Raw genomic sequence first — 22,563 nt, 5'->3', positions numbered from 1 at the left:
TGGTGGCCTGTTTTCTGATCCCTGTGCTAGAAAACTGAACTGGATAAGAAACTGACACAAATGTGGCATTTGCTGAACAACTGGGCTGGCAGGAATGTAACATTTGACAATGAGCTAACCATTTTTAATTCATTAAAACATTAGTTATTTTCAGAAAATCATTAATTTATTTAAAAGGTCATTACGAAAAGGCACAAAGGGTCTTTTTTCTCTTTTCATTCAGAGATGGAACAATTATTATCTATTTTCTTATCTTGCTTTCTTATACCAAAAAGTAATGGCAGTTCTTAAATCTACATTTGGATTTCCCCTGCCCTGGATGGTTAATAGGAGGCCATGGAGGAAGCTTTCAAAGGTAAATATACTTGAATTTAATTTCACACCAGGTCCTATTGACAACTTTATGGAAGCAGCCTTGTGGGAATGTAGCTATGGTAGAAAAAATGTTTAATAAAGTTTGCTATCAAAATGAATAAAAATCCCTACAGCTTATTGACTTATCTAAGAACCGTTCCTGGGCCCATAATGCTGCACAGAGCTTAACACCTGCAATGCAAATGAGAAGAGAAGGCAATATAGGAGGTTTTGGAAGCTGCCACCTCCACTGGGTATCAAAGAGACATCGGGATAGCCTAGGGACTCCAGAAGGAGGATGGCTACAGCAGAAACACATAAATAACTAGTGATGAAAAAGAATGTGCTTTTCTGTTTATACTGGCCTCCAGGAAGTTTGCCTTCTATCTTTTAAATCTTACTTCAGACTCACTTCCTAGACACCAGTTCATTAGAGTTGAGAATCATTTTAAAGTTCTATGCTTAAAACCCCGTTTTTATGCTACAGCCTAAAGCCCCTTGGTTTCTGCATCTGCTCTGACGATGGGTTTGGCTTCTGGCAGGTTTTCTCATGCGAAAAGCCAAAGCTAACAAATAATCGTATGGAATGAGTATGGTCTAAAGGGCAGGGGTTTGGAAGCAGAGATACTGAGTGTCTCCAATCTCAATTTTGCCACTTGCTGACTGTGGGACTTTACCAAATTATTTACTCATCCCAAGCCTCTGAGTCCTTACTTGTAATGTAAATAGCACTATACCTATGCTATTGGGGTTGTGATGAGAATCAAACAAGATAACTGAATGTAAAGCATCCAGTAGAGTGCTTGGGGCAGAATGGCACTCCATAGATGGTATATATTATCATGTTATTGAACAGGTTGGCTGAGATTAGGGGATATTGATAAGTGTCTATACAGCTAGAAAATAACATATAATAATATAGGCTAGTAGCTAGCCTATATTAGTCATTCAATAAATGTTAGTTATTAATGCTGTTTTGATCCCTATGAGTAGCAGACCAAATATAGTTAAGATCAATCAACTGATTCTAACATTATCATGAAATAGACAAAGGAGCAACATTTAGAAAAGTTCATACAGACCTTAATTTGCTTAATCAAATACATTATCCTCTTTTTACTATGATTAAGATAAAGTACAAAAACATAAAAATAATGGGGAGAATTTAGAGTGAATAACTTATATACCTTTGACATTTTGGAAAATTTACTTGGATTCTCTTTAAGTGGAATTATAGGAGAAATGTTTCTGTTGCTTCTAATCTTAAAGACAACAGAAAAGTGAAGAAACTGACTTGCATAAGGAAAAGCAAATATGTTGTTGCAGATGAAGCTAACAGCTTCATCTCTGGATAATAGAAAATTATATCTCAAAGGTTAGGTTCTTTGGGGGGAGGAAGTAAGGAACAGGAAAAAAAACTTCAAGCATGTTTCTGGGTCTATTGATTTTTGAAAGGTTAATAGCTTGGTTAGTGTTTTAACTTGAGCTTAGGAGTAAGGATAACAGGAAGAGAGAAAATCTTCTTCACAAATGTTTTAAATCTTCTAATTCCTCTGATTTCTTAGGAGAAACTCAACCTCTCATAACTCATTAGTATTTGCATTAGGTCTTGGTGGACAAATATGAAAGGTGTGTCCGCTGAATTTGCCCCACTGAATCTCTGAGTGGCAAAACAGTGTCATGACTTAAAATATTTTTTTTTTCTAATTTAACAAACACTTTGTCTTTTGGAGATGTAAGATCAGTGGAGTTTTCTCTAGGGGGAAAATCATCAGTGCATTTTTATTGCCTTTCTGATTACTTTAGAGGAAAGTTTTTGATAATCTTGCAGCTGGAATACCATTTTCTACTGACAAAAGGTCTTCAGCATCAAGTAAAACTAAAACATAGTTGTTATAAAGAGCAGATGGTATATCTATTAACAGTCAACACAATTTCCTAAACATATGGTTGAACAGGTTAACTAAAGGATAAAGTGGTGAGAGGTGTATAGAAGACTGACAGCTGTAAGATGCTTTCCCTTCTTTTAAAAGACATGTGTTTTAGGAAAATTCACACAGTAAAATACTGTGTCTATGAGTTCTTTACCCTTAGGGCTCTAAATTTGCTAAAGATCTCAGCTTTATTCACACAAAGGGTTATGGGGAATGACTTCACCCAAAAAAATGACAAGAGCTTGCTATCTCTGATTAAGTAGGGTGAAAGTGAATAACAGTGTGTAGAGACATTGTATTAAAAAGAACATGCTTTAAAAGGCTCCGAGAGCAGTGAAAGAGCCATTGTGATGATTTTTAAACTAAACAATTCTAAAGAAAGAACTTTGAATGACCCAGGTTATTATCCTTAAGACTCTTCTCTACTCTTAGGTAGTATTTTTAAATCTTAATGGTTCTAGAATCAGTTGTTGTAAAGAAGAACTGGATTGATGCTAGTTTTTTCATTTAAAAAGGTATTTATTCGCTTTTTCTTTTTTAATAGAACTTAAATTAACAGGGCTTCTCTTGCTTATTTCCCTTCTTCATGAAGTTGTTCATCTGTGTATTCTCGGTAATAGTATTTATTAATATTATCCAGGTAAGTATTCCTGTTGAAAACATATAGAAAGGAGCATGGCAAGTAACCTAAAATAGCAGCAAATAAAGGAGCATTTAAAAAATCTTAAGAACAACAACAACAAAAAAAACCAACGGTAATTGCGGGCTTCCCTGGTGGTGCAGTGGTTGAGAGTCCGCCTGCCGATACAGGGGACACGGGTTCGTGCCCCGGTCCGGGAAGATCCCACGTGCCGCGGAGCGGCTGGGCCCGTGAGCCATGGCCGCTGAGCCTGCGCGTCCGGAGCGCTTGGGCCCATGAGCCATGGCCGCTGAGCCTGCGCGTCCGGAGCCTGTGCTCCGCAACGGGAGAGGCCCGCGTACCGCAAAAAAACAAAACAAACAAACGAAACAAAAATCTTAATCAGCATTTAAACAACATTACTGACAACAACAGTATAAACCTTTCTCATTGTGACCTATCCCGAGTAATGACTTTAAGGTAGAATGAGCAATATGCTTAAATAACATCTGTATCACTTTCATCACTGATTGTGTCTTTCTAGAGTTATACTGTCAATTCAAAATCATCGCCAAGGCAGCTTACCAATTGCTGTAGTTAACACAAATACTTGCTCCATCTTTTTTCCATCATTGTAAAACGCCAGATACCAAGGCCCTTGGTCCATATACTCTATGAAACCTGTTTCCTGCAGTGAGGTTAAGATCAGGTTCCGAGGGGAGTGCTGGGTATCATCAGAGCTCTTGGAGTCCTGCTTGACCAGTTGTTTTCCATCCATTAGTTTTACAAAATCAAACTGGAACAAATACAAACACAAATATGAGCCGCTACTTTTACTTCTAAAGGCTGATAAACATCTCTCACCTCAACTGTGCTACTTCATACTTCTTTGCTTTGGAGGTGGGCAAAGTGGGAGAAGAAGTTATTCATTCTTAAGGATATCTAAACCCAAAAGCATATTATTAATTCTGAAAAAAATAACTCTCTACTATATTTATAAACGTTATAAACCTTTTGGTTGTAGAGTATTAAAAATAACTGTTTAAAAATAATAAACCAAGAAATATAAAAATTCTTATTTAGTATTAGGTAAGAGAATCTTGATATTTTACTAAAGTATCTGATAGAAGATACTTGAAGATAGACATCCCCCTTGAAATGTTACCATGATCTTCTTTACAAATTAAAGAGTTTTACAGTTTTTAAAACAAATAAATGAACAGTTGGAAATTTGAGAACATTCATCATAATTTATTACCTTTGTGGTAACATATTTAAATATTCAAGGACCCTGTCCTTTTTTTTTTTTTCCTAATCGGTGGACAAGCACATGGCACATGTATCCCAAGCCCCAGATGGTTATGATTCCCTCTGCTACTTCTTAGATGGAGCAGGGCCTCAAATGGGTTCATGTAAGGAAGAGATAATGGAAGGAAATTAAGGGAAATGATGTGGCAAAGGTTTATAAAAGGGTCTTGTAAACCATAGAGGTTTTACATATTTGTGTTTCTATTAACAATAACAAGGGGAAAATTTTTAGCTGCAAGACAAAACGTGCCTTTTGGACTCATCTCCCTCTTGATTTGCATTCCGTTATTGGGACCACAGGTCGGGAATGTATGGAAGCAGCGGAGGAGGTGTGGGCACGAAAGCTAAGTAAGAGGAGGGGGCTGGGAAGGCTCCTGACCGTATCCTGTTCCAGGAAGCAGAACTCAAGTTGCAAGAATATTTTCTTAAACTCCCTTTTTTGAATCTGCTCTGCTAAATGCGAGTCCTTATTTCTCAAGACCACTGTTTTCATTCGCTTGACTGTGATTATTCTCGATATTTGCTCATTACAAAAACTGTCTGCCTTCACCTTTGACTCCCACGTACTCTGCAAGTCACAACCCCTAACCTGTTCGTCCCACCACTCTCTAAAAGGGTCAAGAAATACCTATAATATCAAATACCTGAGTATGTGTCGGTGGAATGTTTCTTCTGCCATAAATTCCCAGCAGAGAGTCCTTGGCCAAAGAAATATTGAATTTCAGATATATAGGATGGTGGATAGTAATCTGGAAACGCCAGAATAAGCCAGGTGGAATGGTCTGCATGACCTGTGCACCAATGTCAACTTCTCCGGTGTCTATTGCTCGTCCCTTCTGAAACACTGGTTTTAAAAGTAAACATAATATTAATCTTAATTTATAAAGCAATGGTTTTTAGATTTTCAAGAACAGGTATATCAAAAACACTTACTCAGCTCTTTCTTCCTCCTCACCCCACCCATCTTTTAAGACCTTACCCAAATTTAATATCTTCCAAGGAGCCTTCCATAACCAACCACTATATCAGTCTCTCTTTCCTCTAAACTACTGTTGCATTTATTTCCATCATTTGAGTCATCTTAACCATTATTTACTGAGCTTTGTCTTGGTAGCTGTAGGAGATACAAAGGTGAGTAAAATACAGTTCTCGCTCTCAAGGAACTTTGAATATAAGAGAGAAAATAGGACAAGTACAAAAATATCCACATTGTAAAGGAAAATACCTGAGCTGGGTATACAAAGGAAGGAAAAGGTTTTGGTTGGAGGACACTCATCATTCCTAGCTGTCTCAGTCCCCTTTATATTCTTTAATTTTCTCCTTAGCACTTATCACCACCTAACATAGCACATGTTTTATTTATTTATTGTTTATCACCTGTTTTCTCCTGATAGAATATAAGGTCCATGAGGCTGTGGCTGTTTTATTGCTTTATCCCCAGTAACTAGAAAAATATAGGCAAATAGTATGTGATCAGTACATATTTATTCAATGAATGAATGAATCAGAAAAGCCTATGTATGGGAAGGGGTACTGAAGATGGGCCTTAAAGGATGGAAAGGATTTCAATAGAGCTGTTGGGAAGGATTTTCCACGTGAAGGGAACAGCTTGAACCAAAACAAAGAGGGAAACTGTAAAGCTAAGGTGCAGGGTATGTGTATATAGACAGGAGCAGTTGGAGAGAGGGCTGGAGGGAAAGGACGGCATGATATTCTATACCTCCTTGAGAGCCAGTCCTAAATAGTTTACTTAGTAAAGGATGGAAAGCCATTAAACGTTTTTAGGAAGAGGGGAGAGGTTTGGGTACATTAGAAAGGCTAATTTTGGGACTCCCCTGGTGGCACAGTGGTTAAGAATCTGCCTGCCAATGCAGGGGACACAGGTTCGAGCCCTGGTCTGGGAAGATCCCACATGCCCTGGAGCAAGTAAGCCCATGCTCCACAACTACTGAGCCCGTGTACTGCAACTACCTAAGCCCGCGCACTCTGCAACAAGAGAAGCCACCGCAACGAGAAGCCCGCGCACCACAATGAAGAGTAGCCCCCGCTAGGTGCACTTAAAGAAAGCCTGTGCGCAGCAACGAAGACCCAACGCAGCGAAAAAAAATAAATTTTTTAAAAAAAGGCTAATCTTGAGGCAGAAAGTAGGATGCTTTAGAGCAGGAAGGCACAAGAACGATATAGGAATTATGGGGCAATAATTCAGGTGAATGACATGAAGATCTAAATTTAGGGCAGAACCAACAGCTCATGTGGAAAAAGTACATTCCAGTCAATTGTAAAATTAATAAGTGGGACTACATCAAACTAAAGAGATTCTGCACAGCAAAGGAAACAATAAATAAATTGGAAAGGCAACCTACAGAATGGGAGAAAATACTTGCAAACCATATGCGGCCATCCCTCAGTTCTGTGGGGGATTGGTTCTAGGATCCCCACGGATCCTAAAATCTGTGGATGCTCAAGTCCCGTATATAAAATGGCAAAGTATTTGCACATGACCTATGTACATCCTCTCATATACTTTAAATCATCTCTAGATGTCTTACAATACCTAATACAATGTAGACGCTATGTAAATAGTTGCTCACTTATGGCAAATTCAAGTTTTGCTTTTTGGAACTTTCTGGAATTTTTTTTCCCTGAATATTTTTGATTCAAGGTTGGTTGAATCCGCAGATGTGGAACCCGAGAATATGGAAGGCTAAATGTATCTGATAAGGCATTAATATCCAAAATATATAAAGAACTTGTACAACTCAATAGCAAAACAGCAAATAATCCAATTTTTCTAAATGGACAAAGGACTCGAATATATATATTTTCCAAAGAAGACATATTAATGGCCAATAGGTATATGAAAGGTGCTTAACATCACTAATCACTGGGGGAATGCAAATCAAAATCACAATGAGATATCACCTCACACCTGTTCGGTTAGATATTATCAAAAAGACAAGAGATAAATGTTGGTGAGGCTGTGGAGAAAATGAAAACCCTTGTGTACTGTTGGTAGGAATGCAAAATGGTACTGCCATTTTGGAAAACAGTATGGAGGTTCCTCAAAAAACTAAAAATAGAACTACCATATGATACAGCAGTCCTACCCCTGGGTATATATCCAAAGGAATTGAAATCAGGATCCCAAAGAGATATCTGCACTCCCATATTCATTGCAGCATTATTTACAATAGCCAAGATATGGAAACAACCTAAATGTCCTTCAGTGGATAAATGGATAAAGAAGATGTGAGATTTTATATATATATATATATATATATTTATATATATATATATATATATATTACTCAGCCATAAAATATTACTCAGCCATAAAAAAAAAGAAATCCTGCCATTGGCAACAACATGGATGAAACTGAAGGGCATTGCGCTTAGTGAAATAAGGCGGACAGAAAGAAGTCGATTTCATGGAAACAAGAATAGAATGGTGGTTGCCAGGGCTGGAGGGAGGGAAAATGGGGTGATGTAGGTCAAAGCGTACAAATTTTCAGTTATAAGATGTTTTGAGGCTCTAATGTACAGCATGGTGACTATAGCTAATAATATGGTAATGTATACTTGAAAAATGCTGTTAGTAAATCTTAAGCATTTTCACCACACACACACACACACACACACACACACACGAGTTGACTGTGTTAACTATGCGAGGTGATGAATGTTTTAATTATTTTGATCTTGGTAATCATTCTACAATATATATGTATACCAAATCATCATGCTGTATACTTTAAATATATACAATCATATTTGTCAATTATGCCTCAATAATGTTTAAAAAAATCACATATTATCTGGGAAGGGTAAAACTGGATTATCCTAAAGAATGGTACAAATATCAACTAACTTCAGATTATTATAAATTTTAAAAATCTTATAATTTCAAGCATAAATACTAAAAAATAAAAATTTATTTTTTGAACTAGCATAGAGAAAATAATACTGAGATAAAAATAATTTATCTAAACAAAGGTAAGAAGGGGAAGACAGACTAGACAGGATGATTAGAAAACATAAAAGAAGATAGAAAGTATAACTGATTCACTTTGTTATACAGCAGAAACTAACATACCATTGTAAAGCAATTATACTCCAATAAAGATGTTTAAAAAACAAAAGAGTAATTAACTAAACGTTTGTGTTAAAAGGTAAGAACCACCATTCAGAATTAAGAAGTAAAATCTAATTATGTTTCTTACAAAAAACATATCTAAAATATAAAGAGAGTTATTTATAATAATAAAACAAATTATTTCCCCAGGAAGAAAAGACAAAAAAAGAAAATAATGGAAGAAGACAATGTAAAGGACAGTTCTATAGCAGTGCTTCTCTAACTGGAATGTGTAGGGACTTCCCTGGTGGTCCAGTGGTTAGGACTCGGTGCTTTTCACTGCCGGGACCCGGATTCAATACCTGGTCAGGAAACTAAGATCCTGCGAGTTCCCAACTAATGCCCATGCTTCGGTGGTCCACAGCCCACATGCTGGGAAGCAAGGTTCTGAGGACCGTGGGAACCTACATGTGGGGAATGCGGCAGGTGGTCAGAATTGTAATTTTGAGTGACTTAGTGACAGTAGCAAAAACAGGAAACCTAGAAGGAGCTGGTTAGTATGAGAGAATGTTAGTGTATCAGGTCTTTATTATTTCTTGCCATATTTTCTAATTATTTCAGCTGTGCTAGCTTAATGTAAGTTTCTTGGGATCCTTTATTATGTGGTGGGGGTGGGGGGAAGAGAGAGAAGCAGAGGGGCAAGAATTAGTTTGCTTTGATTTTAAGCAAGGAGGATTACATCTCAGGAAGGCAAGTTCAATTTGGCCTCATTTCACTCTGCCTTTATATTTTTGCAGCCATCAACTCCTTTTCCACACCAAACACAGTTTAAAATCACACGTGGTCTCTGTCCTTTGTGTTCACCCACTATAAAATTAACAGCCCATTAAGAAACACACCTGCAGTGGCTTTATTCAGAGGCCAATGCCTTGCAGCTTTTAACTCCCTAAAATACCTCCATTACTGCTTTCTGTGTTAAAGCTAAGAGTAATAACTATTTTAAGAATGTTCACTGTTAACTGTTAATAATAGATTTCAAATGCAATTTTGAACATAATTATGTATTACAGGACACATAATTTTGTGGAATTGACATTTATAATAAAATATGCCCTTTGAGATGATAAATGACCAACTGAGGACCTTATTTTTCAGTGGAAGTTACTTTTTTCCATGTGAGGCAGAACAGTTTGGTCCCTAAAGGGTTGATTATACATTTAACTCTTAAGGTCCTGGAGCAGACAAATCTCTTCAATCAGCAGTAATTAACAGACCATGTTTATGTGGACACGTCCCTTCTCAATTTAATGTCAGTTTGTTCAACTGCTATCCTCATTAGGGGCTTTTATCACTTGTTAAAATGCATCATCTGGTCATGCAAACAATATTATAAACATAAGAATTTAAAATGTTTTAGGTTCAATTTCTCCAAAGAAGACATACAGATGGCCAAGAAGCACATGACAAGTTGCTCAACATCACTAATCATTAGAGAAATGCAAATCAAAACGTCAATGAGGTATCACCTCACAGCAGTCAGAATGGGCATCATCAGAAAATCTACAAACAACAAATGCTGGAGAGAGTGTGGAGAAAAGGGAACCCTCTTGCACTGTTGGTGGGAATGTAAATTGATACAGCCACTATGGAGAGCAGTATGGAGGTTCCTTAAAAAACTAAAAATAGAACTACCATATGACCCAGCAATCCCACTACTGGGCATATACCCTGAGAAAACCATAATTCAAAAAGAGTCATGTACCAAAATGTTCATTGCATCACTGTTTACAATAGCCAGGACATGGAAGCAACTTAAGTGTCCATCGACAGATGAATGGATAAAGAAGATGTGGCACATAGATACAATGGAATATTACTCAGCTATAAAAAGGAATGAAATCGGGTCATTTGTAGAGACGTGGATGGATCTAGAGACTGTCATACAGAGTGAAGTAAGTCAGAAAGAGAAAAACAAATATTGTATATTAACTCATATATGTGGAACCTAGAAAAATGGTACAGATGAACTGGTTTGCAGGGCAGAAATAGAGACACAGATGTAGAGAACAAACATATGGACACCAAGGGGGTGGCGGGGGGGTCAGGTGGTGGTGTGATGAATTGGAAGATTGGGACTGACATATATACACTAATATGTATAAAATGGATGACTAATAAGAACCTGCTGTATAAAAAAATAAATAAAATTAAATTTAAAAAAAAAACCAGCATGGCACATGACAAGTGCTCAATAAATGATCGTTATTATTTGTATCTAGAAATGTCATCATTCCTGGTGCTGTGCAATGTAGATTTTCGCCACAGTATTTAGCTCATTAACAGCAAATAAATTCACTTTGAAATTTTTTAAAAAGTGACAAAAAGTGTTTTAGATTCAGCAAACAGTATTTTAAAGATGCTGTGAACAGTCTCCAATGAATATAGATTCTGTCATTTTTTAAAAATCAGGACAAAACTCGCTGATGGACATTAACCTTTATATATGAGCTTTACCGAACGCTACACCATCTCTCCCTTCTGTATTTTATAGCATCATATATTGCATAACAAGGTCACTTAAATGTTATTCACCAAATCTAAAGAAACTCATGAAGTTGTGTTGTTGGAGTTTCCTAGTTATTAGCATTACTAAATAGCCAAAGCATATATATATGTCATTTATAAAAATGATTTTAAAAGAAGATGGTCTTACCCTTTGAGAGCCTGCATCACAGTTAAGACAAGGTAGGTAAAGAGACGTGACAACATGAATGAACATGTGGGCTATAACTTAAATAAAAATAGCAAAGCAAGCTTTTTGCAGTGATTTGGTATTAGAGAAATTTTCACAGCTTGCAGATGGAAAATTTCTCAGACCCTAACCTTTTAGAGCTTAATGCATCAGAAAGGAAGATATCTGTTAGCAATTTACTTCACTAAATAGACTGTTCCTTTTTCACTTCTCTCAAAATTAGTTATGGATTACAATGTAATGATTATTGGTTAATTTATTATTTCATTATTTTTCTTAATGTAGTTCAAAGGAGGAAACTAAAGAGAAGGAAATTACACGCAGAAAAACAATATGTAATGTGATTTCATGATGAAATTCTGCATCAATATAGGTAAGTGGAATAATTTTGGACAAACTTAACACTGGTTCTGATCCTTCATTTGCAAATCGTCAATGGCAGAGTTAAAATACAGCACTAAGGTACAGATTTTGTTTTAATTATCATTTTAATACTCATGTTTTAATTATCATTTAATCACTTATTTTACTGAAGCATATCAGAAGGCCCAAGGGGGTCATATTCTTCAGTAACAGGCACTTCCTTGCACAAATCCAAGATGAAGTGCAGACAGCCACGGATTATATCAGACTGTGAAGTACTGTAGCTATCACAGTCTCACCAACATCCACCAATTTAGTTTGAGCTAAACACTCTCTTTATAGGTTGCAACACAGGCATCAACTGCAGAGTAGGAAAAAACAATTGCAGATAGGCTGGGTTGAAGGATGGCAAACTGATGGTGCCAAAGGAGAAGGTCAAGCTACTCGAAAGATAAAATACAGAGGCTGGAATTGGTGACAGACATCATATGTAGTGGTTCTATTGACTAAACCAAAGCTTCGTTCAGACACATACCTGACAACTAATAACATGATTTTAATAGCATTGTCCTTATAAGACAGGGGGTAAATAACTGGACATATACATGTATTTGTTTTTTCTACTTAATATAGCTAGACTGGATTCAATGATTCTGTGCAAAACTCAGTGGGACATTAGTAGAAGACATTGACACATGGTTATTTAAAAGATTCCACTATCAGGTCCTTGTGTAAAAATGACTAGGTTAACGGCTTTGGTTGTGTCTATAACAGCAATCTTAGAAGTCTTTTAAAGACATTTGCAAATTCCATAAAAAGTATCTAAGCTAGAAAAGTACCGTTTTAACTGAAGGGAATGTTGTCCAAAGAGATGAAAAAGAAATATGCCTTAAGATTCTATTTCCCCTTCACTTCATCCTATAGCACAAAAGACACAATCAAGTGGCTTTGGTATTCAACTCTCACTTTCCAGATGGTGTATTACACATGCCTTTTATATTGTTATACCCAGGAGTACGCAGGAGAAAGAAAAGGAAGAATGAACCTTGTACATAGTAGGCACTTGGTAAATACTGTTACAGTGAATTAATAAAATAGTAATCTTGATAATTTATTTAGTACTGTTGATCATTTATTTTGACATTTCAGTACAAGGTTTGGTACGAGGAAGAATTGAAATCATCTACATACATAGACCTTTGGGAATTGACTGTGAATAAAATATGTTCAGCAATGAAATACCTCTGTCTTACTGACAATGATAATAGCTGATTGTGTAGAAAAGTCCATTAACTAATCTTACACTTGAGAAATACACTACTGTATAAGTGTAAATAGTTATGTCCACACACTGACAGACTTCAGATTCCAGTACAGTATCTTATCCAGTATTGCATACATCTTCTCAGACAGAAATAAAATGGCATTGTTAAAATCTTACCCTTAATTAAAGGACTAATTTTGAATTGCATTCTGACTCTATAGATCTGTTTTCGAACACATACCTGCATTATTCATAACAGCCAAAAAAAGGTGAAAATCCACAAAGACCCATCAACTAATGAATGGATAAACAAAATACGTTATATCCATACAGTGGAATATCATACAATGGAATATTATAAAAAGGAACAAAGTATTGGTACGTGCTACAACATGGACAAACCTTGAAAACTTTATGTTAAGTGAAGGAAGCCAGAAAAGAAAAGGCTACACATTATGACCGCATTTATATGAAATGTACAAATAGGCAAATCTATAGAAACAGAAAGTAAATTAGTGGTAGCCAGGGGCTGGGGAGAGCTGGGGATAGGAAGTGACTGCCAGTGCCTATGAAGTTTCTTTTTGGCGTGATGAAAATGTTCTAGAATTAAATAGCAGTGATGGCTACCCAACTCTGAATATACTAAGAATCACTGAACTGTAGACATTAAATCAGTGAATTATATAGTATGTAAATTACAGTTGGCCCTCCAAATCCATGGGTTCCATGTCTGTGGATTCAACTAATGGTGAATCAAAAATACTCAGAAAAACAAAATCCCAGAAAGTTCCATAAAGCAAAACTTGAATTTGCTGCACTCAAGTATACAACTATTTACATAGAATTTACATTGTATTCGGTATTATACATAATCTAGAGATGATTTAAGGTATATGGGAGGATGTGCATAGGTTATACACAAATACTACACCATTTTATATAAGGGACTTGAGCATCCACAGATTTTGGGCCCTGGGTGGGTCCTGGAACCAATCCCCGTGGATACCAAGGGACAACTGTATATGGATGTACATATTCCTGTCACTTAAAAAAAACCTCTAATCATACAACCGTATATCTCAACAAAGCTATTACAAAAAATATGGTTGGAAGGTATAAATTGCCATGGATAACCTACACACATTCACACAAACTATCATGCACTGTCATAAGAGTTTTGATGTGTTTCCAAATGGTATTAGAAGGTCACCTGTTACCTAGAAGCTGAACTGTCTCCTGGCCAGTACTTTTAGGACATGTAATTGGTAGTTCACAGCAGGGACGCCTATTTTCTATATTTTATACAATGTTAGATGTTTGTTATATGTAGGTTACTATGATCACATCCTTCTGGACTTTGGGATAGTGGCAGGAGGGCAGGTCATGGCTCATTTTCTGTAGCTTCCCCCTTTGTATCTTAGAATATTAGTTCCCAGAGGACAGGACAGTCACGTCTGTCTAAATTCTTGACATCTACCTACCAGGCATTTAATAAAGACAAATATATTATGACCCTCCTATCCCGTAGCTGAGAGTAATAAGGGGGTTATATATCTCCTTGTGCCAGGTCTTGGGAAAGAGAAGCCACCAGCATAGGCACCAGTTCTCATGGGTTGTCATATTGCTACAGATTTTGATACATTTTGAGAATCCAGAAAATCTATAATTATATCAAATTAAAACTTTGCGACTTCCCTGGTGGCGCAGTGGTTAAGAATCCGCCTGCCAATGCAGGGGACACGGGTTCAAGCCCTGGTCTGGGAAGATCTCACATGCCGCAGAGCAACTAAGCCCGTGTACCACAACTACTGAGCCTGGGCACTAGAGCCCGAGCGCCACAACTACTGAGCCCGTGTGCTGTAACTACTGAAGCCCACGTGGCTAGAGCCTGTGCTCCGCAACAAGAGACGCCACCGCGATGAGAAGCCCGCGCACCACAACGAAGAGTAGCCCCTGCTCACCGCAACTAGAGAAAGCCCGCGCGCAGCAACGAAGACCCAATGCAGCCCCAAATAAATAAATTTTTTAAAAATTACAACTTTTCTTCACAAATAAAACTCATTACAGAGAGTAATAATAATAGTAATCATAACAGATGGTAACATCTATTGAATGTATTGTGTCCTCTTGAACTCCTACCTCTTATTTCCACAATATCAAAATGTCTCTCTCATACAGTGTGCCATACAATTGGTGTCAGTTTATCTCTGAGGCTCCTCCCTCCCCTTCTCTCCTCCTGAGAGACTTTGTCCCTTTACCATCTCCTTTCTTACTAGCACCCTCAATGTCTCCCTCTCTATTGGTTTCTTATTCTGTATAGTCAAACAACCACACGTCTCTCTTCTTTAATAAAAAAAAGTTATAAAATGAAACAACTGCCCCTTTATCTAGTTATCAAACTATTTATCTCCTTCCTTTCCTTGCCAAACTGTCTCCATCTGCTGACTCCATTGCTTCATTATTCATTTACCACGTAGGCTATTACCACCTGCATTTCCCCCTTACCACCCTATCATTCCAGTCTCCTAAACATGCGCTCTTTAAGGTCAACTAGGATTGATTTTTCTTGTTTCTCAAGGCTCAGCTCAAGCTACTTCTGTAATAACAATCATCTTTTCATCTTCTTTCTTTTAAGCCTCTTAGTCACCTAACCATCTTATTTCTATTTCTGTACAACAGTTGGTTGAATGTTATTTTGCACTGTGTGTGTATGTGTGCATGTTTCTTCCAGCTCTACTATTTAATAGGAACTTTCTCAAGGGCAAAAGCTATGTCTTCTGCTTCATTTTTTAACTTTCCACAGTACTTACTATAGTTAAAATAGTACCTTGACTCAAAGTAGCATTAAAAATCATGAGCTTCTACTCTATGTTTCTGAATACGAAGATTTCATTTTTCTTCCCTTGATATTATTTTAATGGAGGGTCTGAGGTGGTCAAGAATGTCATACAATTCAACTTTTTACATGTATTCTTCCCTCTCACTGAACCACTGGCAATGGCAAGACGGTATCCGTGTACAGTCCTGGTGAAGACACCTTTGGTCGGATATAAAATGGAAATAGGAAAAGGCAACTCAAATGACTAAGGGAGCATAGGAGCTACAAGTAGAGTACAGAAGTAAAAGCAAAGACTCTTAGTGTTAGAAAAGCAAAGGCTAAGAAGGGATTCGTGATTATTATCTATGGGATTGTCAAAGTTATGCATAGGAAAAACTGCAGACTTGTGCATTAGATCCTGGAACTTTAGCACTTTATTTTCAAAAGTAAATTTTACATACTAGAGTTACCTTGACTTCACGAAAAAGCTAGTAAATGTTTGAACTTCCTCCAAAAATAATACAGGCCAAAAGATATAACTGGACACTCAACAGGATTAGATATACACATGGCTGATAAATTTCTACAATGGACTGCTTCTTTCAAAAAACTAAGACGTTATAAACATGTTATGGGAAGATCCCGTAGCTTTCAAAGGACTACTCCAGGAGGATAAATATGTCATTCTATACCATACCATTTAGCGCCTCTGTCAGATGTAGACTACTGGGGTAGAAGAACCAAAAGGCAGACATATTTCATAGGCATCACAGGAAAGGTATGTTTAAAAAAAAATTTTAAAAAAAGGAAAATGAGGATTAAAATGAAACAAGAATGAAACGTAAAACATATATGGCCAAGAACATTGAACATGAATTTTTTTATACTGTTAATAAGTTGGCCTGGGTTTTCCTAGTGGCGCAGCGGTTGAGAGTCCGCCCGCCGATGCAGGGGACACGGGTTCGTGCCCCGGTCCGGGAAGATCCCACGTGCTGTGCAGCGGCTGGGCCCGTGAGCCACGGCCGCTGAGCCTGCGCGTCCGGAGCCTGTGCTCCGCAGCGGGAGAGGCCACAACAGTGAGAGGCCCGCGTACCGCAAAAAAAAAAAAAAAAAAAAAAAAAAAAGTTGGCCTTTTAGCACAGTGAACCCTTCCCATAAATCTTTTTAGAAGTCAGGCCTCCAGTATGCTTTAGAAAAGCTTTTGTTAAAACTGAGGTATATTGATAAAGTGATTTAATATAGTTGAAAACAAGCTGCAGCACTCTGGCTGGGCCCCCTGAAACCTTGTGTTAGAGAAACATCTATATAGCATTATAGGAAACATTTACTGTAATTTGCCATCAATCTTTAAAACTAATAATGTTATGCTCCCAACACTGTTGTCTTTGTTAGTGCATTACTACTATTTTATTCATGTGGTTTGTTGTGCTTATATGAATTATTTGCAATTCTACAACAATATCCTAGGCTCTAATATCCTCTAAGTAAAAGATACTGCAACTATGGGCTGACTCAAAGGGCAACTGAGTGCATTTCAATATCCACAAGTCCTATGGACGAATATTGAAGAACCACAGAATTATAATGCGGGACTGTGTTCCATCTGAATGCACAATGATTACCTGGGTGGGGTTGGTGCAGTGTTTTACTTTGGTACCACAAAATGAATCTCCACTTACTGACTGGGTCTGTGAAATAAATATCAGTGAAACTGTAAGTAAATTTAGAATTCAACCTGTTATTCAGGGCCCACAACTGTTATAGCATAAATTGCCTCCAAATGTAACTATGCCATAGGGGGAAAGAAAACAAAACAAAGCCAAAAATCAAGCAACACACACACACACACACACACACACACACACACACACACACACACACCCCTCTTCAGCTAAGTCTACAAGGAAAGGAGGTCAGAAAGGTGCATTTTGTGCTCTTGTTTAATTTTCAATTCCCAAGGGTACTTGCGTGTGTGCAAGTGTATGTGTTCTCCTTTGAGGAGGAGGGAGTGCTTGGGGAACCTAGATCTTTGGTGTGAAATGTAAGATTTGCAAAGTACTCTTAGGGAGAGGAGGGAGATACAGACGGCAGAGTAAGAGGACGGGGAGCTCACATCCCCCTACCAACATATCAAAAATACATCTACATGTGAGAACAATCCTCACTGAAAACTAAACGGAAACTGGTTAGAAGGACTCCTGTACAACCAAGGTTGTAAGAAAGATACACACATAATCGGGTAGGACAGAGAGAAAAGTCTCGGCTTGGGACCTGTGCACCTGGGAGGGGAATTGGAGGAAAAGGGACATCACATAGGTGGATACCAGCCCTGGGGAGTGAGCAGGTCGAGCCACAGACTGGACGTCTCAGTCCATGGGTACTCTGCGGAGAAGACAAGCCCCCTTTGCTGTCTGGAGGACCGCTGGATCAGATAGAAAGTCTGGTGAAGCCTGGACTCTGCTTGTGAGGTCTGCCCCAGCAGTTGCTGGGTCTCCTGAGACCACCATGCCTTGCACCACAGCCTGAGCTGAGTGAACGCTCTGGCCCCGCTCACTCCACGCCATAGCACGGCACTGGATCTGGGGCTGATATGACAGGGGAAAAGATTAGATCGCGGGCCGCAGAGGTGATCCAGTGCGCGGGTGGAGCTATTGTTGACACTTACTCAGGCAGCGTCTCAGAAGCAGCCCAGATCTCTGACGGCAGCCGCTCTACTGCAGCTCACTACTCGATACACGCAGAGAGTCCAAGTGGGTCCCGCCGGACCTGTGGAGCAGTTCCACAAGGAGGCAGGGGTGGTGGAGGCAGTGGGCAGTGATCAACTGTGAGAAACGAAGGGGTCTCGCACCCGAGGCTGCATCTGAGTGGAGCCTCAGACACCTACACAGTCAGTGCATCAGACCTCTGTCTGCACATGGGCCCCACTTATTTCAGCACTCCCCTCCTCTGGGGCAAAGGTCTCAGTGGGGGGAGAGTGAAAATCACACACTTGAAACAGAGCCAGCTCGAGTCAAACCGTTGGGGCTTCTGCTCCAGCAACTTGATTAGACCCTGCCCCTGACAGGGCAGTGATAACCACTGAGCAGAGAGGAAGTCCCACCTCACACCCTGAGCAGCTCTAGTTCCTCCATTTCCAGCCCCACACCCTACCAAGGTGAGAGCTGCCAGCACACCCTGAGGAAAGATGTGATTTGTATCCACGTCAAATCCAGTCCTCCCATCAAAGGCGTTGGGCACAAGCAGTCTGTATGGGGCTGCTCCCACATAAGAACACTCCTTCAAGACCACAATAGGTAACTGCTTCACCTAAATTCATACAGACGGAGAAAGTTAAGCAAAATGAAAATGCAGAGGAACTACTTTCAACTGAAAGAGCAAGAGAAAAGTCCTGAAAAAATGAATAATGAAACAGAAATAAAGTATTAGATAATAATTTATCAGATAAAGAATTCAAAACATTGGTATAAAAATGTTAACTGAATTACGGAAAAGAAATGATCTAAACAATGAACATTTTAACAAGGAACTAGCCCAATCAGAAATGAATAATCAAAAGCTGAAATAAAAAAACGTATTAGAATGAATGCATAGCAGACTAAGTGATACAGAAGAACGCATAAGTGGTCTGGAAGATAGAATAATGGAAATCACCCAATCAGAACAGCAGAAAGAAAAACAAATTAAAAAAAAAAAGAAAGCAACTTAAGAGATCTCTAAGATAACATCAAGCTTTCCAACATTTGCACTATAGGGGTTCCAAATGGAGAACAGAAAGAGAAGGGGATCAAAAACGTATTTGAGGAAATTATGGCTAAAAATTTCGCAAACCTGAAGAAGGAAACAGATATCCAGGTACAGGAAGCACAGAGGGTCTCAAACAAGATGAGCCCAAACAGAGCCACAGCAAGAAATATCATAATTAAAATGCCAAAAGTTAAAGAGAGAATCTTAAAGACAGCAAGAGAAAAACAAAGATTCACATACAAGGGAATCCCCATAAGGCTACTAGCTGATTTCTCTGCAGAAACTGTGCAGGCCAGAAGGGAGTGGCATAATATATTCAAAGTCCTGAAAGGGAAAAACCTGCAACCTGAGATACTTTACCTAGCAAGATTGTCATTTAGAATAGAAGGACAACAAGTAATAAAATGGCAATAAGTACATACCTATCAATAATTACTTTAAGAGTCAATGGACTAAGAGCTCTGATCAAAAGACATAAGGTGGCTGGTTGGATTAAAAAAACAAGACCCTTCTGTATGCTAACATATTGGACAACCTAGAAGAAATGGACAAATTTCTTAAAAGATATAATCTGCCAAGACAGAATCAAGAAGAAACGGACAATATGAACACAGTGACCAGTAGTAGTGAAATTGAAGCTGTAATTAAAAAAACTCCCAGCAAACATAAGTCCAGGACAAGACAGCTTCACAGGGGAATTCTAGAAAACATATAAAGAAGAACTAATACCTATCCTCAAACTACTCAAAAAAAATTGAAGAGGATGGAACACTCCCAAATTCATTCTACGAAGCCACCATTACCCTGATACCAAAATCAGACAAAGACATGACAAACAAAGAAAATTACAGGCCAATATCTCTGATGAATATAGATGCAAAAATCCTCAACAAAATATTAGCAAACCAAATCCAACAATACACAAAAAGAATCAGACACCCTGATCAAGTTGGAGTTATGCCAAGGACACAAGGATGCTTCAAAATTCACAAATCAATCATTGTGATACACAACACTGACAAGAGGAAGAATAGAAATAGAAATCACATGATCATCTCAATAGACACAGAAGAAGCAGTTGACAAAAATTTAACATCCATTGATAAAAACTCTCATCAAAGTGGGTATAGAGAGAACAAATCTCAATATAATAAAGGCCATTTATGACAAACCCACAGCTAACATCATACTCAAGGGTGTAAAACTGAAAGCATTTCCTCTAAATTCAGGAGCAAGACAAGGATGGCCACTCCCACCATGTCTATTTGACATAGTATTGGAAGTCCTAGCCACAAAAATCAGACAAGAAAAAGAAATAAAAGGCATCCAAATTGGAAAGAAAGAATTAAAACTGTCACTCTTTGCAGATAACATGATACTTTACATAGAAAACCCTAAAGTCTCTACCGAAAAACTACTAGAACTAATAAATGAATTCCACGAAGTTGCAGGATACAAGATTAATATACAGAAATCTGTTGCTTTTCTATATAATAATAGTTAACTATCAGAAAGAGAAGGAATAAAATATCTAGGAAAAACTTAATCAAGGAGGTGAAAGACCTATACTCTGAAAACTATAAACATTGATGAAGGAAACTGAAGATGATACAAAGAAATGGGAAGATACCCCATGCTCTTGCATTAGAAGAATTAATATTGTTAAAATGTCCATACTACCTAAAGCAATCTACAGATTTAATGCAATTCCTATCAAAATATCCATGACATTTTTCACAGAACTAGAACAAATAATACTGAAATTCATATGGAACCACAAAAGACCCTGAATTGCCAAAGCAATCCTGAGGATAAAGAACAAAGCTGGAGGTATCACACTCCCAGAGTTCATTCTATAATACAAAGCTACAGTAATCAAAAAGCACAGTACTGGCACTAAAACGGACACATCGATCAATGAAATAGAATAGAGAGCCCGGAAATAAAACCCATGCACCTATCATCAATTAATCTATGCCAAAGGAGGCAAGAATATACCATGGAGAAAAGACAGTCTCTCCAACAAGTGGTACTAGGAAAACTGGACAGACACATGTAAAACAATGAGATCAGAACATTTCCTCACACCATATACAAAAATAAACTCAAAATGGCTTAAAGACCTAAATGTAATACCTGAAACCATAAAACTCCTAGAAGAGAACTTAGGCAGAACATTCTTTGACATAAATCACAGCAATATCTTTTTGAATCTGTCTCCTAAGGGAAAAGAAATGAAAGTAAAAATACACAAGTTGGATACAAAAATAAACTCAAAACGGCTTAAAGACCTAAATGTAATACCTGAAACCGTAAAACTCCTAGAAGAGAACATAGGCAGAACATTCTTTGACATAAATCATAGAAATATTTTTTTTGCTCTGCCTCCTAAGGGAACAGAAATAAAAGCAAAAATAAACAAGTGGGACCTAATCAAACTTAAAAGCTTTTGCACAGCAAAGGAAACCAGTGACAAAATGAAAAGACTGCCTATTGAATGGAAGAAAATATTTGTAAATGATATGACCAACAAGGGGTTAATAACTAAAATATACAAACAGCTCTTAAAACTCAATATCAGGGCTTCCCTGGTGGCGCAGCGGTTGAGAGTCCGCCTGCCGATGCAGGGGACACGGGTTCGTGCCCCGGTCCGGGAAGATCCCACATGCCGCGGAGCGTCTGGGCCCGTGAGCCGTGGCTGCTGAGCCTGCGCGTCCGGAGCCTGTGCTCCGCGACGGGAGAGGCCACAGCGGTGAGAGGCCCACGTACCACAAAAAAAAAAAAAAAACTCAATATCAAAAAAAGTCAAACAACCCAATCAAAAAATGGGAAAAAGACCTGAACAGACATTTTTCCAAAGAAGATATACTGATGGCTAACAGGCACATGAAAAGATGCACAACATTGCTAATTACTAGAGAAACAAATAATCAATGCTGGAGTGGATGTGGAGCAAAGGGAATACTTGTACACTGTTGGTGGGAATGTAAATTGATGCACCCACTGTGGAAAATAGTATGGAGTTTCCTCAAAAAATTAAAAATTAAACCACCATGTGATCCAGCATTCCAACTCCTGGGTAAACAAATGGAAAAATGAATAGATACATGCACCCTAATGTTCACAGCAGCTCTATTTGAAATAGCCAAGACATGGAAGGAACCCCAGTGCCCATCAACAGATGACTAGCTTAAGAAGATGTGGTATGTATATACAATGGAATATTACTCAGCCATAAAAAAGAATGAAATACTGCAAGCTGCAGCAACACGGATAGGCCTAGAGAATATTATGCTTTGTGAAATAAGTGAGACAAAGACAAATACTGTATGATA

At 38.1% G+C, this 22,563-nt stretch overlaps 1 protein-coding gene across 4 annotated transcripts in view; it reads right to left on the bottom strand.

The window, feature by feature from the left end:
• The window catches only part of TENM1 (teneurin transmembrane protein 1), an 803,989-nt gene that overhangs the window by 266,637 nt on the left and 514,789 nt on the right, over window positions 1-22,563 (bottom strand). For all 4 annotated transcript variants that reach the window (XM_059050038.2, XM_059050032.2, XM_059050043.2 and 1 more), the window contains 2 exons: window positions 4,860-5,059; window positions 3,493-3,703 (listed from right to left, as the gene is read on the bottom strand). In XM_059050038.2, coding sequence (XP_058906021.1) covers window positions 3,493-3,703; window positions 4,860-5,059 — 411 coding nt within the window. The remainder of the gene's footprint in view (window positions 1-3,492; window positions 3,704-4,859; window positions 5,060-22,563) is intronic.

This window comes from Kogia breviceps, chromosome X (genome assembly GCF_026419965.1).
Source record: "Kogia breviceps isolate mKogBre1 chromosome X, mKogBre1 haplotype 1, whole genome shotgun sequence".
NCBI lineage: Eukaryota > Metazoa > Chordata > Mammalia > Artiodactyla > Physeteridae > Kogia > Kogia breviceps.
Note: the sequence above shows the minus strand (reverse complement) of the source record. Positions and strands in the feature narration are given on the sequence as shown.